The 19,741-nt window shown below is 38.1% G+C and overlaps 1 protein-coding gene and 1 pseudogene across 3 annotated transcripts; both read right to left on the bottom strand.

Moving 5' to 3' along the window:
* Positions 1-789: 789 nt before the first annotated feature.
* On the bottom strand, positions 790-8,649 carry LOC148913548 (hormone-sensitive lipase-like). 2 transcript variants are annotated; one of them, XM_089032121.1, is made up of 8 exons: positions 8,596-8,649; positions 7,704-8,386; positions 6,749-6,988; positions 5,857-6,036; positions 5,259-5,375; positions 4,474-4,660; positions 2,560-3,752; positions 790-1,992 (listed from the first exon to the last, which is right to left on the bottom strand). In XM_089032121.1, exons 2-8 carry the CDS (start codon positions 8,277-8,279, stop codon positions 1,759-1,761), a joined length of 2,727 nt encoding a protein of 908 aa, XP_088888247.1. In that variant the 5' UTR covers positions 8,280-8,386; positions 8,596-8,649; the 3' UTR covers positions 790-1,758. The 2 variants fall into 2 exon arrangements, with proteins under 2 accessions (XP_088888247.1, XP_088888242.1); XM_089032116.1 differs by having other exon boundaries at positions 7,704-8,641.
* A 1,100-nt stretch (positions 8,650-9,749) lies between these two features.
* Positions 9,750-16,863, bottom strand: LOC148913547 (NADH-ubiquinone oxidoreductase 49 kDa subunit-like; annotated as a pseudogene). Its single transcript, XR_016120420.1, has 16 exons — positions 16,820-16,863; positions 16,215-16,343; positions 15,484-15,588; positions 15,012-15,075; positions 14,318-14,449; positions 14,037-14,149; positions 13,745-13,819; positions 13,468-13,545; positions 13,036-13,121; positions 12,409-12,528; positions 11,998-12,049; positions 11,706-11,783; positions 10,819-10,914; positions 10,390-10,473; positions 10,228-10,285; positions 9,750-9,994 (listed from the first exon to the last, which is right to left on the bottom strand). The product of XR_016120420.1 is annotated as an NADH-ubiquinone oxidoreductase 49 kDa subunit-like (transcript).
* Between the last annotated feature and the right edge of the window lie 2,878 nt (positions 16,864-19,741).

Genomic DNA, 19,741 nt, shown 5'->3' with positions numbered 1-19,741 from the left:
TGTTTTGATAAAATACGAAATTGTAATTACGCTTTTTCAAAGTTTTTTTTTCTTCTTATACTGAAGGCTGTATAAATGGGTTTTTTTAGATTTGTTCTTGACGCGGTTCAGTAAAAATAAATCTTGTCTTTTCCATTAGAAACTATCATTTAAAGGGAACTCTTGCTTCCTCGTTCCATTTCCGTGCTTCTACTTTTCCTAATACAACGTTCTCCTATTTGCTTTATTAATCACTTGGCGAAAATTGAGCTTTGAACAGGAAATGTAGATGATAGTAGATTAGATCAGAAGCATTATCATCTCTACGGGGTAGATACACGGAATACTGTACCAGAAGTCGTGATGATCTGTGAATCTTATTTTCTCTTTAATGTACCATCCTTTCTCAGTTTCTTTCTTTCATCAGCTCTATCTTTCTTTTTGATTCCCTCCTCTCTTTCTTTCTTTCTATTAACTTTTATTTCCGGAAAATCCTGCAAAGGTGCTTTGAACCCTGGAGACTTCGCTTTGAATGAATCCGACTCGATCACTTACAAATGTACGATTAGAAGCCAAGGGCGGTTTCTCCGTTCAAGGGGAGGGCTTTTAGATATAATCACACTCTTAATGATGCCTTATAGATGTAGAAGAGCATTTGATAAATGAACACAGGAATATCTTAATGGGAAAAGAGAAAAGAATGGGCTCAGGAAAACACTTAAAATTTTGATTTCAAAGAGCTTTCACGTCAAAAGGTTTCTGAATTAAATAAATAAGAGCTACAACTGATAACAGTTTCTTACAGATTTAATTCAAATTTTAATTAGTGAATGAGAGGAATTATAAATATTGCATTGAAGAGAAATTATATTTTTTTGTACATCATTTTCAGAGATATTTTAGTATAAATACAAAAAGTATCAATAAAAACTTTCAGTACAAACTCACAGGAAATTTTGCTTAAAAATTAGTACTAATATGTCATAAAACCACATGATATGGAAACAGCTCAGTTCACTATTAATTTAAAGCACATCAATCCCAGTTACCCCCCTATAAGATATTAATATCTTGGCACTATGATTGAAAACCTAAACAAGAAAGCCTCCTTGGTTGAGCTGTTGTACGTCTCAAAGAGCCAAGAATACAGATTATTTAATTCTATTACTTCACTGGCTTGTCATTTCTCAACTTTAACGACTGAAAACAATTCCTGTGTTGAGATAATTAAAGAAATTATATCATTTATTAACACAATTTTAATATTTTTGTGAAGAATTCGATTGTTTTATTTTTGTCATTCGATGTTTTGGTCTTCGCGATTCTAAATTTTCAAGTATACAAAAAATTACCTACATTGAGACAAAACATTTAGTGTCTCATCTCATTGCCATTATTTTTCATCGTTCCACTTTCTTTAAATGGATAGGAAGGAAAAGGGGCGGAGGTTTGAAGTTTGGAAAGACTCGTGAATGATAATTGAATACTTTATATGATATTTTTAAGTAAAACACACGACCACAAAAAGGAAGGAAGAAAGACGATACTGTAAATAAATCATATGCGATACCCATTACCCAACTTTTCCACTACCCAAAGACATTTGAAAAAACTTATGAAAATATTTTAGACGACAAAAATAACGAAATTTTGATAAGTATTGCCTTGCCCTGCTGTCGAAAGCGGAGGGAAACCGCTATCCATACCAAGGTCCTGAATTTCCCATCACTCTTAGAAGGAGATAAGAATGGAGTGGGCTACCTGTGGTCGGACGGATGGTTAGTAAACAGGAGCTTGGTCTACTCGATCTAGTTTTCTTTTTCCCATCAGCGTTCTTTTCAGACAAGCCGTACACAAATCACAGCCATCCTTCGCCTCTTGACACACCAGGTTGAAGTTCAGAAACCCGTGGGGGAGGTCCTCGAGGATATAGATCTCGACATCTTTACCGAGGGAGCGTAGACGTCGAGCAAACTCTATGGAATCGTCCAGGAGTGGATCCAAAGAACAAGCCTGTTCGTAAACAAAGGATATATATTATTTAAGATGTGCAGTTTTTCGGCTTCCGTCAAACATAGCCTGCGTAGCAGCGCTTTGGGGAGTTCCCTTCTTTACCTCCTCACCAGTCCCAGTCCCCCTCCCCCTCCCCAAAGCGCCGCTACGCAGGCTAGTCATGAATCAAATTCCCAACGGTCTGAATTAGTATTTGCTTTCATTAACGGAAACTAAAAAACCCAGAGGTCGTGGTCTTGCGTTAATCGCGTAATTATGAAAATTGGTATAATGGAAGTCGGCACTCTTTATGATCGTGGGTTTGACCTTACGGTAGCCAATTAGATCTGAATGGTCTAGTTATGAACTTCTGCTACAAGTCAATAGCCCATTAGGCCGAAGGTCTCTTTTGTATCCTTTCAGTATCTAGATTCCCATTTTGAAAATTTCGCCCTTTGCATTCAATGACATCAATAACATATAAAAATGTATTTTTAGCCTACATAGCGACGCATGGGGATTGGGAAGGACCTTTCAATTCCCAATCCCCTTGCGCGGCCAGTACCTAGGTCACGTCATTGTTCTTACCACGATGTCCATCGGAGGTAAAGTAGCCAGCATTTCATCTGGAGCAACTAGAGGCGACATGTAAGGGTTCTTGGCTATAGGTAGAGACACTTCAGACATTGACCTTCGGTAATGTAATCCATGCTCCTTCTCCTCTATACCCTCGTCCTCCGTCATGGGCGGTGTCCCTATCCGAAGGCTTGGCTCCTCAATGGGTATTATCATCGTTTCTCCAGTCGGAGAGAGACTGGGATCAACAACGTTAACCACGTGACATTCATCGTTGCTTCGAGTGTACTGCATTTCCTGGTGCGCATAGTTCTCGCCTAGTGGAACATGGAATTTTGGAGTAACATCGAGTTTCAAAAGCCGTCGTCTGTCGCTTTGGGCGTTGCTTTGTTGTGCGCAGTGCTTCCCGTCGGAACAAGAAACTGTACTATCGTCCCTTTGTTGTGTGCAATGCTTCCCGTCGGAACAAGAAGCTGTGCTATAGTACCTTTGTTGTGTGCAGTGCTTCCCGTCGGAACAAGATACTATAACGTCCCTTAACTTCAAATCTTGGATCGATATGTCTTTTGTATTTTCATCTTGCTCGAACCCATCATTTTCTCGAACCAAGTTCTCATCATTGTTGGTAGCTACAAACGTTTCTAAGTTCTCCTCCTTAAAAGAATAGTACTTTTCTCCCTCAGGTGAAGACCCTTCTTGAATAGGACTCCCATAGCTCGGTAGCCCATTTTGGACATAGCTACAATTTCCCATCGATAAATCCTTCGGTACTGAATCTGACGTTGGTGGACTAGGGAAACTTTGAAAGCTCTTACTACCCGGCCCTGAAGGGTTCTCAAACTCTTCCGAAGGACTAAAATCAGATTTCCGATTGGAGTCTTTGCCACGTTTAAATTTACTAAGAAAAGAGCCCTTTCTGATAATGTCCACTGGGGGCGTTGGAGCACTACCTTGTTTCGCAATTAACGAGGAATTTGCTGGCGTTTTCATACACTCGTCAAAAGGGGATTTCCCCATTCCAGCATACGCACCAAGACAGGCTGACAATATCCCAGTAGGCAACAGAGGGTCCATTAAACTCATGAGTCTGGATGGTGATGGAACGTATTGTACATTCAACGGCGGGTACGCGGCCAAAAGGGAGTCTGGTCTGCGGATTCCATATTCTGCTGCGCGCATGCAAACAGCTACACCAAGGTTTCCCCCTAAAATTTCAAGAAATTCAGTGAATCATTAGTTCGGAGGAGAGTCCAAGAAATGGGCCAGCCTGGAAAAGAGTTTTACTTTGTCTGTAACCCAATAAAGAGTTATTATTATCAATATTAAAGAAATAGAAAACGCGCGCGCGTGCAGTGTGCAGTTATAAAGCACGCGGGGGTTGGCAGAACACGAGAGAAGTGTTAGGAGAAGCACGACACTTCTCTAGTTTTCTATCAATCCCCAAGTGCTTTATAACTCCACACAGCACAGCAAGCAAAATTTTATAAAATACAAATAACAAAAACCGTTATTTTGAATAGGAATGATGCAACTGGAAGTGTGCACGCATGCTGTGTGCTCTCAATAAAGCACGCGCTCCCAACCAATCAGAACGAGACATTTAGAACAGTTATTTTATAATATGAAATAGTCTTATTCCCGAGAGAATGACACGTAGTGCGAATTGGGAAAAAATTACTTCTGTTGCATGGTCACGGTAAAGAATTGACAGTGACCTTTGAACCAATCACAGCACGTGCTATATCACTGTTCATCCAATGAAAATGCTTGAACACGTTACCGCCACGATCACGAAACAGCACGTCCGTACTATACTGTGAGGTTTTCACAGTCTTGTGAAAAGCTCATATTGGACATGTTCTATGAATACACATTTCCATCATTTAATTTTGTAACGTTTGAAAGCCTCACCGAGTTCAAACTAACCTGCAGAATCTCCAGCAATGCAGACGTACTCGGCAGTTGTTCCTAGCTTGTCTAGATTCTTTAAAGCCCATGCATACGCGAAGAAACACTCTTCCAGAGCTCTTGGGAACGGTGCTTCAGGGGCGAGTGAATAATCCACTGATAATATTGGGACATTCAAGTCACGGGCCCAGACTCGCAAGTACATCTGAAACAATAATCAAAAATAACGTGTGATGGCATTCATCACTTATACCTTTATTAGATACATTTATGGAAAGGTAGAAAGCAATGTGAAAGGACTCATAGAGCGCATGTGGGAAATAATCCTAAATTAATATTTATCCATTGGATAGTGCTATCCACACTATCCACTGCTAACCAGGGGATGTTGTGCGATAGTGGTAAAAGTCAGAAGAGACTCCAGGGTGGGATAGATAGTACAAAAAACTGGGCCAGTGCAATGTTCCCAGTGTTTATTCAGACCTCAATGAATCCAAGAATTAAATTTCTTCTATAGGAATAGACATTTTTTGAGTTCCAAATTACTGCTGTGTTCCTAGATTACAGACTCATTTACTCAGGGTTAGCCTTGAATCAGTGTCTAAATATTCACAAATACCAATGTTAAAGTAAAGAATGTACAACTTTAACAATACAAACACTTTGAAATTCCAGGGACCTTTACTGGAACACGTGAATATTCTGCACAAAGTCGAAGCTTACCCTACTGAGCAACTGAGAACTCGAAACTGGAGTATTGAAAGAGATTGGTTGGATCACATAAAGCAGGTGTCAGAGATTACCTCATGTGACTTGGAGGACTGTGAGACAAAACCACCTCCATGAATATGAAGCACAAGACCTTTAGACTTTGGTTTCATTTTAGGACTATATTGATTATTGTTAGAGCCATCCTTTGACTACAAAATTGCAATAAATATTAACATCATTAGTATTAATATTACATCACATCACACATAAGTTAAAAAATTTTTTCAATTTTTATAAAAACTTACAATCACTGGGTTACTTACAGAAAATTGGAATAATCTTAGGGTGATGGATTGTGTAGTTCCAGAATTTATCCCTCCCCCTTCCCTCCCCCCCCCCCCCCCCTTCCCCCCACACACACACAGAGGAATTTGGAATTTCCAAGGGGTGGAGGAACTACACATTTTGAAAAACACACTTTGTCAAGTGGTAAGGTTAAACAAAAAGTAATACACAAGGGAAAATGAAACATGGTTTGAAACAAAAAAACACTATCTCCAAGCTGAAGAGGCAATATCTAGCCTCAACAAGTAGATGTTTAATTTATGAGGTATCTGATCATTCCCTTGGCATGTTTGCATGTACATCTATAGATTAAATGTCTGTGTGAGAACTCATGTATCATTTTACCTGTCCTTCCCTCCATTCAAAGGACATCAATCGCACTTGTACTGGTGCAAGACCGGACCAAGAACAAGGTGGAGCTATGGACACGACACTTCCAGATTCTGAGGTGATTTCAAATGGTTCAGCAGGAATGTGAAAGAGATTGTTGACTTTCAGAGCAGGACAGACAAACAGGGGAAAATGCTGTTGGGAAATAAAATTATATAAAGTTTCTAGAACCATTGAGACTTATCTTGAGAGCTATCTTATAGAAATTAGTCCAAATGCTGTCCCCTCCTTTCCTGCTTTTGTTGGGCTGCCTGTGCTTGTGGCAAGGAGGGTCCCCGGGGGGGGGGGGGGGGCACTCTGGGAAAAAAGTACCAGGGATGCTTATCATATCTCTTAGGGGTAAAAAATCGCAATTTGGTATCTTTTGAAAATCAGCATTTTCTGGTATCTCTTAGGGTGTCGGAAAAGGAGAGAAGCGTGCATCGATGTGGCTTATCCTAGGTGCTTTTTATATAAAATTTAATATTATTTGTTGTGGTATCTCTTAAGGGTTAAGAATCATTCAGGCATGCCCTTTTTTGGAGACTTCCGGTATCTTTTAGGGGTCTTTTTGAAAATTTCCAACGAGTATCGAGCGGAAACAGTAAGTTCACCAAATATTCCCCACCAAATTTATTACTCCTTCTTTACAACAATGTAGGAGTGTTATATTTGCAGCAAAACTATAACCTGTATTGTGCAGCAGTAAAAGAAGGGGACATTGTCTGGACTATATGGAATCAAGCCTAAGAATTTAAATTGGAGATTTGGGGCCAGCTGAAATTTGCTTATAGTTCTCCTGCATGCTATCTAAAAACATGGCAAAATCAAGGTAAGAAATTGTTAAAAATCAAGTTTAATAACTAACCTGAACCCCAAAGCCTTCTGTTAGACCCCAAAATGCCTTGCAGAACTCCATATTAGTTTTGTGTGTCAGCTTAACAATCATCTTTGCTCTCATTTCAGGGTTGACTGTGTATTTACCACTGCTTAAAACTGCAGTGGTCATACATGCTAATGGACTTGCCTTGTGCCGATGATATCCTTCAGCGAAGGATGCCATTGCCACGCATACCATTTGAAGGAATTGTCGCAGACCTGGTCGAAACTGAAAATAGCTATATGTTACTTTTAACTGTTAAAAAGTTTTTTTTAATTTGATACCACCCCACACAATGCTAACCACGTACGTATACCATCTCCCCTACAGGCTTGAGAACCTCTATGCTATTCCCTACCCTTACTTTACCAGGGCTAACTTTGGATTGGTTTTATGATATATTATTATCCAGTATTTCAGTATTCTTGGGACAATGGTTAGGGTTGGGATGCAAGGGTGCAGTATTCAAATCTCCTGAAATTTATATATTTTTCTAAGTGAGGGAAACCAATGTCCCCTCTTGGGTATTCAGAAACCAATGACATAACTTGGTAAATCATACACAATGATCCTAACCCCTTATAGGGCCTGCACCATCTTGGTCGATAAGAACAAAAATTCCTCATTACCTTTTTTCGTTAGATCAACCAACATGGTTACACCCTAAGTGTACCCTATACTGGCTGTTTGCCGCTGTTGTGCACATTTTTGTTACATAAAATTACTTAAAATATTATGAGGCACAAACTGATAACATACACTCTAAGCATGCATTCTGACACTTTGGAAAAATTCACACTCTTAATCCATCATTGTTCCCAATCAATGAATTATGAATATTAACTACACAAATTCTTAACCTGTAATACTCTTTTAAATTGACTTTGTCTGCCCAACTAAAGTTGTCGTTATATAAAAGACAATAACCAATCTTCTAACTTACCTGAAAACCCAGAGCACGACCATAGAAACACTCTCTATCCATCATTTCAGCCTCAATCAAGATTTTTGAATCAATAGACTCAGGGAAAAGCTGCCCATCTTTACTTTCCTCCATACATGTCAAAGCATAGTTCAGTAAATCTTTCGTCCCTAACAACAAATCTGTATGGGCTTCGATCTCTAAACAATAATGATGGGACCTAAAATAAAACCGATTTCTGTGTTTCTGGCAGTAGAAAGTCAGTTCTGTCAAAGCCCTTATGCATTGTTCCAATAATCTAAGCAAGCTTCGGTATCCATTGCCCTTCACTTCGGAACTATAGTCAAAACTCGTCACTCTTTGAGCAATAAAAACCGCTATTTCTTGAATAGATGGTAAGGTTTCATTTATCCTTTCAAATGCATCGAGGAATCGTTTACACACTGATTTGCTCGGATACTTCTGGAAATAATTTATATTGTCGTCTATGATATTTTTTAGGTGTCGAAAAAGTATAGGAAATGAGATGAAATCTTCTGCAGGTGGGCAAATACATCCATCATCTTGTCCACTTTCTTGCCCTGCAGTCATACTCATGTTAGCTCAAAATTCTCTCCAGTCGCTTCAAAACCGCCAAGTCCTGCTTGTCCAAGAAGCTTTAGAGGTACTAAACATCAGGACTGTAGATCCTAAGAGCCAAGGTCCTGATAAATAAGCCAGGGTTTACAAAATTACACGAGTTCTAGTATGAAACCCGAACAAATTCTGATCATGTCTAAGTTTACGAGCCAATTTTTTGTGCAAATCTAATCAGTAGCAATCTTTACCACTAAGTAAATTTCGCCGCAGACGTATACACTTCCCTCGTAACATGTTTGATCTTCAATCAAGGATATATTTGTACAATTAATACCTTTTTTTCTCCAAGGTTTTGGACTCTTCTAGTACCTAATTTTTTCGATTTGATAATAAACAGAGCGCAGAGGATCGCGGGCGCATGCAGTCTTTCAACATCATACTCGCGGTGGCGTGATTGGACCCAGCCTAGAATTTCATGAATAATTTTACATTCATCAAAATCGTAGATTCCTTATTTTGTTACGCAATCGTCTTCAACCGACTTTTCTTAAGTAGCAAGTTTAAAATTTCAAATTTTTTGGGGTATTTTTGAGTGCAGTGTTATAATAATAAAAATCACGACATATTTTGTGGTGACGATCTTTGAACTTGTGCCGGGAGCGGAAAGGGCGAAATTTCTCTTTCGCAATAGCCGACCTGAGCTCTTGGCTCTGAGAACCAACATGTTGTAATACAATCTCTGGAATTTGATTAAATGATTATGAATAATGGTTAAAGAAAGGTTAAAATGGTTTGCGCAAGTCCGCTACCGCTGAATTCCAATGAAAATTTGGGCATATCTTACCAAATATTAATAAGCTTTAAGAGTAATCAGTCAAACAAGCAAAAAGCAATAGGGGAATTCGAAACTACCCTTAAGAAAGTAAGGGACTGAGCCGCGAGTCCCCCCCCCCCTCCCCCCAAAAATATCAACCCTTGTGTTTGAGTAAGTGAAGCAAGGAAGGAAAATGGGAAAAATGGAAAGGATATAGATGAAAATAAATGGAAGAAAGGGAGAGGAGAAAATTACTTTTCTTTTTCCTCATTTCTCTTATTGTCTTGGCAATCAGGGGTGGCGTAGCAGAAGAACATTTGCCTCTTACCTATCGGGTCCGAGTTAATCAGTCTTCCTATACCCTCAAATTAGCCGCCTAATAGCATCTGTGAGTTAGCCGTGCCCTGACTTAGATCAGCCCAGAGGTTGTTTCAGGGTTTGATCTGTGAGTTAGCCATGCCCTGACTTAGATCAGCCCAGAGGTTGTTTCAGGGTTGGATCTGTGAGTTAGCTGTGCCCTGACTTACATAAGCGCAGAGGTTGTTTCAGGGTTGGATCTGTGAGTTAGCCATGCCCTGACTTAGATAAGCGCAGAAGTTGTTTTAGGGTTTGATTAAACTGAGAACTGTTTCTTTCATTCAGTAGAAAAACCCTTTCCAAATATCACTTACAAGTTATACATTTTTGTCTCTTTATTGATCTCACAAATCGTTCAAGATACAGTAATACAGAACCTTGATAATTTCTTTATTTTACAAAACAGAATTCCACGAATCTGCGGTCAGATTGCTTACGATACTCAAGGAAATCCGCAATATTCTTTACAATATGGATGCGTTTGCTGATGCTGTTACAGAATAAAAACTTCTTGTCAATAGAGGCTAGCGATCAACTTCTCCAAACACTACGTCCAGGGTACCTAAACACAAAAGCAGAACGTTCATAAGCATAACTGCCCCCTTTTTCCGGGTCTTTCCTCCCTATCCCCTGGGTGTGGCACATCTAAGGGGGGGGGGGTTAATACAGCACCCCCTTAATGCCCAAAAACTTTTTAAAAAATCATGCAGCGAATAGCATCTCTGCAAAAATAAAATGTAACAATTTTCAAGGGGTTTTTGGGGAGGGGGAATGCTGTTATCAAATTCAACTTACCAATTATAGCAACAACATCAGCTAACATGTGACCTCTGGAGATATGATCTAAACCAGCCTGTGAAATGAATCATGTACTCTGTATTAAAGCACAAAACAATAACTGGACTTATGGTTAGGGAATCAAGGTGTTGTAGCAGTAGAAAAATATTATTGACTTACCAAATGAGCAAATCCTGGGGCCTTGATCTTACATCTGTAGGGCTTGCTGGTACCATCAGCAACTAAATAAACTCCAAACTCCCCCTGGAATAGAAGGTAAAAAAGATATTGTCAAAAAGGATTTTCTGGGGAATACTTACAATACTCTTCATTTGCAATAGACGTCATAGCCGCCATGTTGGAAGAATTTGACAAAAGATTTTTCAATGAATTCTTTTGTTATATCTTCCAACATGGCGGACATCCCTTTTGTTATTGTGCTCTCTTGGGATTGATTGCAAACCAAGAATTGTTAATGAACAAACTGACCAAACTCCCCCTGGAATAGAAAGTAGCAACTACCCTCACCCCTCCCCCTGATAGTCACACTTCTTTTTGTCCAAAAAAGTGACAGTAATTTATAACAAAGGTTAGAGTATAGAAACTTACCTTAGGGGCTTCAATGGCTGTGTATGTGCCTCCTGCTGGCACCTGATAGCCTTCAGTGTAAAGTTTAAAATGATGGATCAGGGCTTCCATTGATTCCTAACAAAGAGAGACAAAGACAATTTAAGGGAAGCATAAGTGGCATGCACTGACAATGCGCTGGCTTTCACAATGTGACCAGAGTTTGAGTCCTGACAGGCTTGGTGTCATATGTGAGTAGAGTTGTTGGAGTCCAGCTCTGTTGTGACTGTCCCACACTGTGATAAAACAGCTAAAGTTTAATGCGTAGTTCCAGAAAATATCCATACCCCCACCATGGAGGAAATTTGTAAAAGGATGCCACTACCCCCAGGAACTTCCAATTTTCTTCCATACAAACTCTATAATTTTGTTTCTTTCTCTAACTCCCCCCCCCCCCCCCCCCCCCCAGAATTTTCAGTTTCCTCCGTGGGTGGGGTATGGATATTTTATGGGATTATACAATAGATTTGAAATGATAAAAGTGATATTAGATGAACCATCATCAGTCAATATGACCAGTCAAGAGGATCAGTCTAAGAGGCATTTGAACACACACTAACCCTCATGACATTTCATATAACTAAACTACCACAATCCTTTCCAAGATGTCTTGTCACATACAAATGTCCTTTGAGAATACCAAGACAATAGCCAAAATAAGCATTATAAAAAAAAATCTACCATATAGGATTTTCTGGAAGTGTTGGTATAAGACCTCATCCTGGTCAAGGTGCATTTTGCTTCAATTACTTTCACCCCCTCCCCCTTTTTTTCATTTCATTCTGCTGCCACTGTAACCATTATTTTAGATAACCTTCATTATTTTTGGAAATAGCTTATTTCTTTTACATGATCCTATTATCTTGTACCTTCATTTCCCTTCGTTTTGGAGGAGATATCTTAGCATCGTCCACCTTGATTTCACCTGGGGGCATTTTGTTCAAGCACTGGCAAACAAATTAATTAAATGTTAGTTTCTTCAAATTACGAATAAAGCCAAAAAGATTATGATTGACAAACGTAAGTACTATTAGATATTCTGCATTCTGATTGGCTGCAAGAAGACTATTACAAAACCTGCTGATTGGCTGCAAGTGGAGTATTAAAATTCTGCATTCTGATTGGCTGAGAGAAGACATTTTAAGAACTGATTGCACATACCTGTAGGATGATATCAAGGCTTTGTCTCATTTCCTCCATTCTTATCAAGTATCTTTAAAGGAAAGAAAAGTGAAGGATGCAGTCAAACTCCAGTTAACTGACATCTTTTTCATTAGTCACCCATTCGATAGGGTGGGTGTAATATATTTCATTTTAGTGATCAAAACAATAAACCTAAAGAGTGCACACGCACAAGTTGATGACACACGGGAGTGGGGTAAGGCAAAACTTAAACTGCATCCGGTTACTAAAAATAGCCCAATCAGGAATTTACATGGCACGCGTGTTATTAAGAAGTTTCCTTTTCTTATTTATGCTCTCTTGTGACCCTCTAAGTAGGTGCATCCACCTAACAAGGACACCCACCTAACAGGGACACCAGCTATGTAACTGAAAACTTATGTTTCTCACCTGTCAAAGCAATCACCATTTTTTCCAATGGGAACATCAAAATCCACTTTATCATATGCATCATATGGCTGTGTTTTCCTCAGATCCCACTTGATACCTGATCCTCGCAGCATTACACCACTGCCAACAAACACCAATATATGTCAGAACATCAACACCATAACGTGTTGTCTGCCAAATTATCAGTATTTTAAAGGACTTTACACCCATTTTATCAGTATTTTAAAGGACTTTACACCCATTTTCAATCCATCTAGGTCACGTAATTTTGAAATAAGTGCAATTGAAGGTAAGGTGACCCTAGGCCTCGTGCCAGAGATAGGTCTCTCTAAATCTCCAAAATCAAAGGAGTTTACCTTAGAAATTAAGATGCCTTATCTTACCACTGTTTTCAATGCTATGTGCTGATCAAGACAACAGTCATAAAAAAGAGAAATCAGCCAATAGACTACTGTCAATCAAATCAAATAATATATTGCTACCATATACTTTGTCATAGTTCCCATCTAACTTTACATCGGTTTCCCAATTTCTCAATCACCCACTGTTACCTTGATTAGCACCTAGCATTGAAAACAGTAATGGAAATCTCCACAATGAAATATGGTCATGTAGTCAATCACACACCTCATTCCATAAGCGAGAGCATCTTCTGCTGAAATCACACCAACATCAACTGTTCGTTGTTTCCAAATTCTGTTGTTCGTCAACATCTAATTAAAAGAATCTTGTTAGTACTTTACAACTTTAAATCACCTCAACTCCTTACTTTTAGAAAATCAGAGCTAAAAATAGGCAGCTGGTCATTGGACAATGTTCTACCAGAAAAAGAACTTGTCTGGTCAATGTCTGCCTTGCTGGTCGTTTTGACCAGCAAGAAATGAGGTATCACCAAAGTAAAATAATTTGGCCAGTCACAATGACCGGTGGTTGACTAGCTTTTAGTTTTAGCTCTGAAAAATAGATTTAAATGTAAGATAAAAACATCGGTTCAAATTAAAGGTGGCCCAACATTTTTATCCTAGGTAATGAACAAACTGTATATGAGATATCTCATACCTCTTCCACTTCATCTAATCTTTGAGGAAACTTCTCAATGAATTCATAAATATCGTCCATCAAACCCAGAGGCATATCCTGAAATGAATTAATGCAACATCGTTGTATTCTGACGACTTGTTACAATTCAAGGTATTTTTTGGGGGTTTATGTCAATTAATTTTCTAACTGCTTGAGTTAGTATTTCTTACTGGACAGAATCCAAAAACCTGTATATCTTGAAATATATAAACTAGTTATAAGAGTTGCATAATATCATTCAAATCATTCTACCAACCTGAGAAACACCTCCAGGTCTTACATAAGCAGCATGTAAACGAGCACCAGATACTCTCTCATAAAACTCCATCAACTAAAAAATAAACTTAGCATTAGATTTTCTGTACATACTATTAGATACTGTATAAAATTATTTATCCAATGCCTGATGAACTGGCATCAAACTCTTGAAAAACTAGTGTCAAACACCCAACAAACTACCCTCTAATGGCTGAAAAACCACCCTGACACTAGGGCCAACAGGGGGCTGTTTCAGGCTTTTAAACCAGAATAGACACAATCCTTATTACCTTTTCTCTCTCCTCAAACATCCAAAAGAATGGAGTCATGGCACCAACATCTAGAGCATGTGTGGTTACTCCCATTATGTGATTCAAATCCTTGTTATCTCTCCAAACAGAAACTATTTAAAAAAAACAAACCATTAGATTGTGCAATCTGTTAAAATATGTATCATGTTATCGTATATATATTGTCAGACCAATGACTGAGGGTAATGCTAGTATTTGTTACAATATGATAATTTTGTCAATGCCAAGACAGGTGGAGTATAAAAATATTATAAACTGACCTCTAATCCAGTTAGCTCTCTCAGGATCTCAATGTTAGTAATCTCTCTCCACAGCAAGGGAGTAAGGCTTGTTTCATTTGTCCATCATAGAGACTAATCCAGTCGATCAAGTATGGCATTGCCTGCATGAAGGTACAGTGTACATTCAAAAGTGTAAATTTTAAAATTTTATTTTGTTTATTTACAGCTATTTTCATTATCATGTGACCTCATTACTCTTGAGTTGCACGCTGAAATTTGGTTTTTCACTGGCCGTCAGTCAAATATGAAAGTTACCGACTGATTAGTGTTTGATTGACAGGAGCGAAAAACCAAATTTCAGAGTGTGACTCAAGAGCACTGAGCAGCTGTTTATGAAAATAGCTGTAAAAGGTGAAGATAAAGCTAATTTATTTTACTTCAAAAAACTGTAGGGTCTAGTGTTTGCGCAATCAATCATGGACCTCTAGCTCTGAAGGTGCACACTAAGCAACTGAGCTACACCTTTCCTAATCAGATTAAGAAAGGACCCAACAAACCATTGAATCAATCAGTAAATTTATAAAAAATGAAGTAAGGAAGGTAGGGTATAGGGATAGGTAGAGCGAGGAGGAAATGAGGCCTAATTTTCTTGAGTATGAAAGAACAATCATCAATCATACTCATATATTTCTCTCAAAAATAATAATTCTAAAGATGTTATACACCTGAAGATATTTTGTACTCAATGAGCTTCTCTGTGGCACGATGTATCAGCCCTATATGAGGATCAGCTCTGACTACAACCTAAATACCCCCAACAATTTATGATCGCAAAATGTATATATAGTCAACAAATGAATGCTAATAGAATATACAAAACCATCACAAAAGACATTCTGATAATATTCTTTTATATTATAGTGCAATAAATTACATAAACCAAGGCCACCCAAACAATTTTTTAAAAAAATCCACAAATCATGCTTTTATTATGCTGAAAAGGGTAGTAAAAATTTTGGAATTTAGAATTTTTATTTTTCCTCCCCAACTCCTGATCACACACCATATAAAAAGTAGAATATATATTTTAAAAGGTGAAAAATTTGTGCCAGATCTCTCTTCCTTAATCTAATTGGCTAATTTGTATAGGAATCTATCTTGGAGGCCTTGGTTATGTAGTCATGCTGTAATAGATTTTTCTTTACCTCTTCCATCTAGTTCCAACACAAGCCTGAGCACTCCATGAGCCGCAGGATGTTGGGGACCAAAGTTGATAGTCATTTTTGTTACCATCTTCTCTGGTATTGGTTCTATAATCACATCAATAAATTCCATAAATAATGGATAAGGACATCCTATGATAACAACCTTGGAAGAGTGGTGTTTTATCAGAGGGAAATTTTAATACGATAAAAAAATTATAAAAAACTTATTAGAAGACCTGATGATGTTGTCAAGATGACAGCAAAACGTTTTTTCTTACAACTAGTTTTCCCTCATTAAAAAATAAACCATCTTTTGTTTATAGGGGTAGCACTTGAAAGAGATTTTGCACAATCATATGATAGCAGCTGTGGTTCATGTCATGATCATTACCATCATTTTTAACATGAGAAAGATCTAACTACTTCAAATACCCAAGAGTAAATTGATTTTATTTTTCTGCATACAAACATGGCTGTTGGCAAATGATGGTCCAAAATCCCAGGCATGGCTAAGACTTGGCAAAGGTGCCCTCATTTCATGATCATATTGGAAAGTTGAATTGTGAAGAGAAGAAAGACACACAAGAGAGCTAACAAGTAACTATAACTCTATGCAATGGCAAGTTTGGGGATAGAACCCGAGATGTGGCACAACAACACAACCATCCGTGCTTTCCAATCATGATGGTTCTAACCACCATCTCCACCCCCCTTTCCCTTTTCCCTCTTACCATCTATATCCCCATTTGGCAGACCTTCTCATCTGGGTTACAAACTGTTCCCGTCATGTCTGCTAGTTTACCAGGCACTTTCTGTTTGGATTCCTTTGAATTTCTGCTTCTGGTAGCCGACGCAGATATCTATTAAGATTATGTAATCATTATAATATATTATAAAAATGTATTATAATTGTTACCCAAGAGACTGTTTTGCAAAGTAAATCTCAATATAGAAAGTATAAATAACGAACTTGAAGATCGAGTTTTAATGATGCAGTTAGTAAAACTTATGTAACAGTTAAGCTTCCTAGCGTGCAGTCTCGGTTTCAAATATCATAATTAACGGTCGTATTTTAGTGTTATTTAACCAGGTTCTTTCTATGATTACTAATTATCTCCTTACAAACATAGTATCTTATAACAGCGTAATAAGTGATTGAAGAAACAAACGTAGAAAACCATGTTCGTTGGGCTTACTTAGGCAACACTACACTATAAACACTTGTACCTCGTCTTGTACAAAGCTCACAATTAGAGGTATAAAACGCAAAAACGATAACCAGTATAAAAACTATAATTGCCTGTGTGGGAATATGGTGCTTTCCTTTAATGCTTACCTAACACTAGAAACGGATGGGACTTTGGCTTCGTAGAGTGGCATTTTTGGTTAAAAGACGGCCAACTTTGACGAAAACACATCGCAGAGGCCGCCATCTTGGATTTCGGCTGAACTAACTACGCATGCGTAAAATATTATGACCCATTCTCCCAGTACTTTCCACTCCGTCACTTTCTTTCTTTCTTTCTTTTTTTCTTTTTTTCTTTTTTTTTTTTTCTCTTATTTTTCCTTTTCACTATTCTCTTTTATTCTGTCGCAGTTTTTCGGTCTTTCTTTCTTTCTTTCTTTCGTTCTTTCTTTCTTTCTTCTTTTCCTTCTTTCTTTCTTTCTTTCTAACTTCAGTAGCATCAGTTCAGGCACCCCATCCAGGTACTAACTTTGCTCAACCGGACTTGACTCAGTGTCATTAAAGCCCAAGTTTCTTCCACTGGACCACGGTTCCAGTGAATCAGCATAACAATAGCCCTGAAAACAATGCACCAGATAGACTAAGACTTTTTAACAATATTTTTTCAAACCGATTCCGTTGCGTGGCAGAGATGCAAGGATTGCCGATATGTCTGGGGGCCGGCTGGTCTCTCTGATCCCCTGAGCTTCGGCTAGAACATTTTTCTTGCGTCATATTTCCTTACACCACCAGGGGCAGAAGGATTACATCGGCCGTCAGGTCGAAGTCCATCATACGCCCAGCTCTGCGGATGTGTCGGGATGGCACATGGAGTCGATTTTTATATTTTATTTCACTCAAAAAATCATCTTATCGAATTATTTTTCTTTTCTCTTTTTTTTTTTTTTTATTAACACCTTCTATTATTTGGCACTAAATGGTTTCTAACGAGAGTGACAACTTAATTCCCTTTTGCTCATATTCAGCGTTAACCTGAGTTATGTAAGCAATCCTCGATCCGAAGAATAAGTATATTTTTCCTGAATCGATAATCTGCCTGGTAACAGTTCACCGAGCTCTTACTCCACGCTCGGTTTTCGAATATCGGTAACACTAGTTCGCTAGTAATGCATGGCTAGAATTTTCTGTTATAGATGGTATGTGGTCTTCTACTTGCGACCACTGCATCCCCAAAAGGACCAACAAAATGCCCAGGTATTTCGCATTTTTCCCTCGGACGCACCAACAAGAGCCCTCTGTCCCATGCCTCTTACAGGATATGAGCTGGTCGCCGGATTGTTTTCTGATAAAAGTTTCAAAACGGGTTTAGGTTAATCTGGCGACCAAAAATCATATAACCCACTCCAGTCCATACTAGTATAAAACTGAATGAGAAATGAGCAATGTTCTATTCTGTCTGATCACTTGGTCGTATAGTGTCCTTCTATTCTTATAACAACCGTATTTTAAATAAAAGGAAAGCAAAAGAAATGCTATGTATGCACTGTTAATATTCAACAAATAATGATTTAAACATATATCAGAACTGACACATTGAAAATGTAAATTAAGGTTCCGCTGCTTCTCTCTGATGTTGGGTCGAACTGGTCATTCGATTGCTCTAATATATAATATAATAAGATAAATAATAATATAAAATAAACTTTCAGAACTGATATATGAATGTGTGAAATGCATTAAGGGTTATAGTGCAGTCTGCTCGAAGGTTCCATTATTCATGTTCGATGCCAAGCCTCGAAACGACCCAAATTTCTCTGAATTCGAGAATTCGTATACAGTTATGGCCCTAAAGTTGACCACCCTGTTGACTATGCGCTTTCAAACCATAAAGGGTGAAATTTAAATATCTGAGAACCCGAACAATGTAGTTTTGTAAATAGTCCTCCTGATCACTTATGATATCGCATCGAGCACTATTCATATTTTTAGCTCAGATCTCCTCTAGATTAGTCTTCTTTAAAAGCAGCCGCCTTTCCCAGACCTCCATTTGGACCAGCACCTGCGAAGGGCCAAAATCGATTTTCTCGATTTTCCTCAAGAAAGTTGGAAATTATATCAAAAATCGAAAGCGTACGTTTAGTTTAGGTGGTATTCCACCTGTTGGACCAAATATATACGAACTCGATTTTTTGAATTTTTGTCTTATTTTTACAGATATACCTCCTAAACTTAGTTATTTTATACTATTAGTAACAATGATAAAAAACAATTTTGCTGAAAATATCGACTATCTGCCATGATAATCACGATTATAGACCAAAATTATGTTAATACATGAAGGCTGATTTGGCTGATATCCGATATAATACATGTCATATGTTTTAAATAAGGTTTAAAGATATTTTAAAAACATCATAACTGGGCCGCTTATTAGATAACAGACTGGTGGCTTTTCGTTCTCATTCCCCGTTTGATATCACACTGATATGATGCGTTAAATACAAACATTGTATTGAAACTAGATTCTTTTGCTGCTCATTATTGGGCTCATTGAATGCGGTAGCAGACGGTCCGAACGGCTTCATCCTGGTTTTTAATCTAACCGAATGGGTCAAAGAAATTACAACTCCATTTTGCTTGGCGTATTGATTCATATTTATATTTAGTTTCATTTAGGGCACGTAAAATGACAAAAATGATTTCGAAATTCTTATATAATGGTTTTAAGACATCTTGGCGGATATAATTCACCGTTTTACAAAAAGTCAAATTTCTATAATTTCTTCTAAAACCGCTTTCATGTGCCTTATTTTGCTGACAAAGACGGACGACGGTCGTTTTTTTGTTTTTTTGTTTTTTTGTTTGTTTTTTTGTTCAATTGTCAGCCATTATCTATAAGTTGCTTATAGCTAGAGACAAGACCAGACAGACCTTTTTAATACTACAACGACCAAATCTGATTTATATTTTTTTTTTTAGAATTGTGCCTTCAAGTCTTCTTCCCGGGAGTAAAATCCTGTTCGATATTACCTACCTGGCTAGACGGAACGCCTAGGAAGAAAACTGACCCTG

The sequence above is a fragment of the Actinia tenebrosa genome, unplaced genomic scaffold, assembly GCF_029948245.1.
Source record: "Actinia tenebrosa isolate PJP-AT-01 unplaced genomic scaffold, QUT_ActTen_1.0 PGA_scaffold0__85_contigs__length_37466705, whole genome shotgun sequence".
In the NCBI taxonomy this organism is placed as follows: Eukaryota; Metazoa; Cnidaria; class Anthozoa; order Actiniaria; family Actiniidae; genus Actinia; species Actinia tenebrosa.
Note: the sequence above shows the minus strand (reverse complement) of the source record. Positions and strands in the feature narration are given on the sequence as shown.

Excerpts from the sequence above, each read along its gene's own strand:
- LOC148913548 (XM_089032121.1), bottom strand. The coding sequence starts at position 8,279 with ATGAGTATGACTGCAGGGCAAGAAAGTGGACAAGATGATGGATGTATT. Across the intron at positions 6,989-7,703 it reads GTCGTGCTCTGGGTTTTCAG|TTTCGACCAGGTCTGCGACA; the intron begins GTAAGTTAGAAG and ends AGCTATTTTCAG. Across the intron at positions 4,661-5,258 it reads AGTCCTCCAAGTCACATGAG|ATGTACTTGCGAGTCTGGGC; the intron begins GTAATCTCTGAC and ends TTATTGTTTCAG.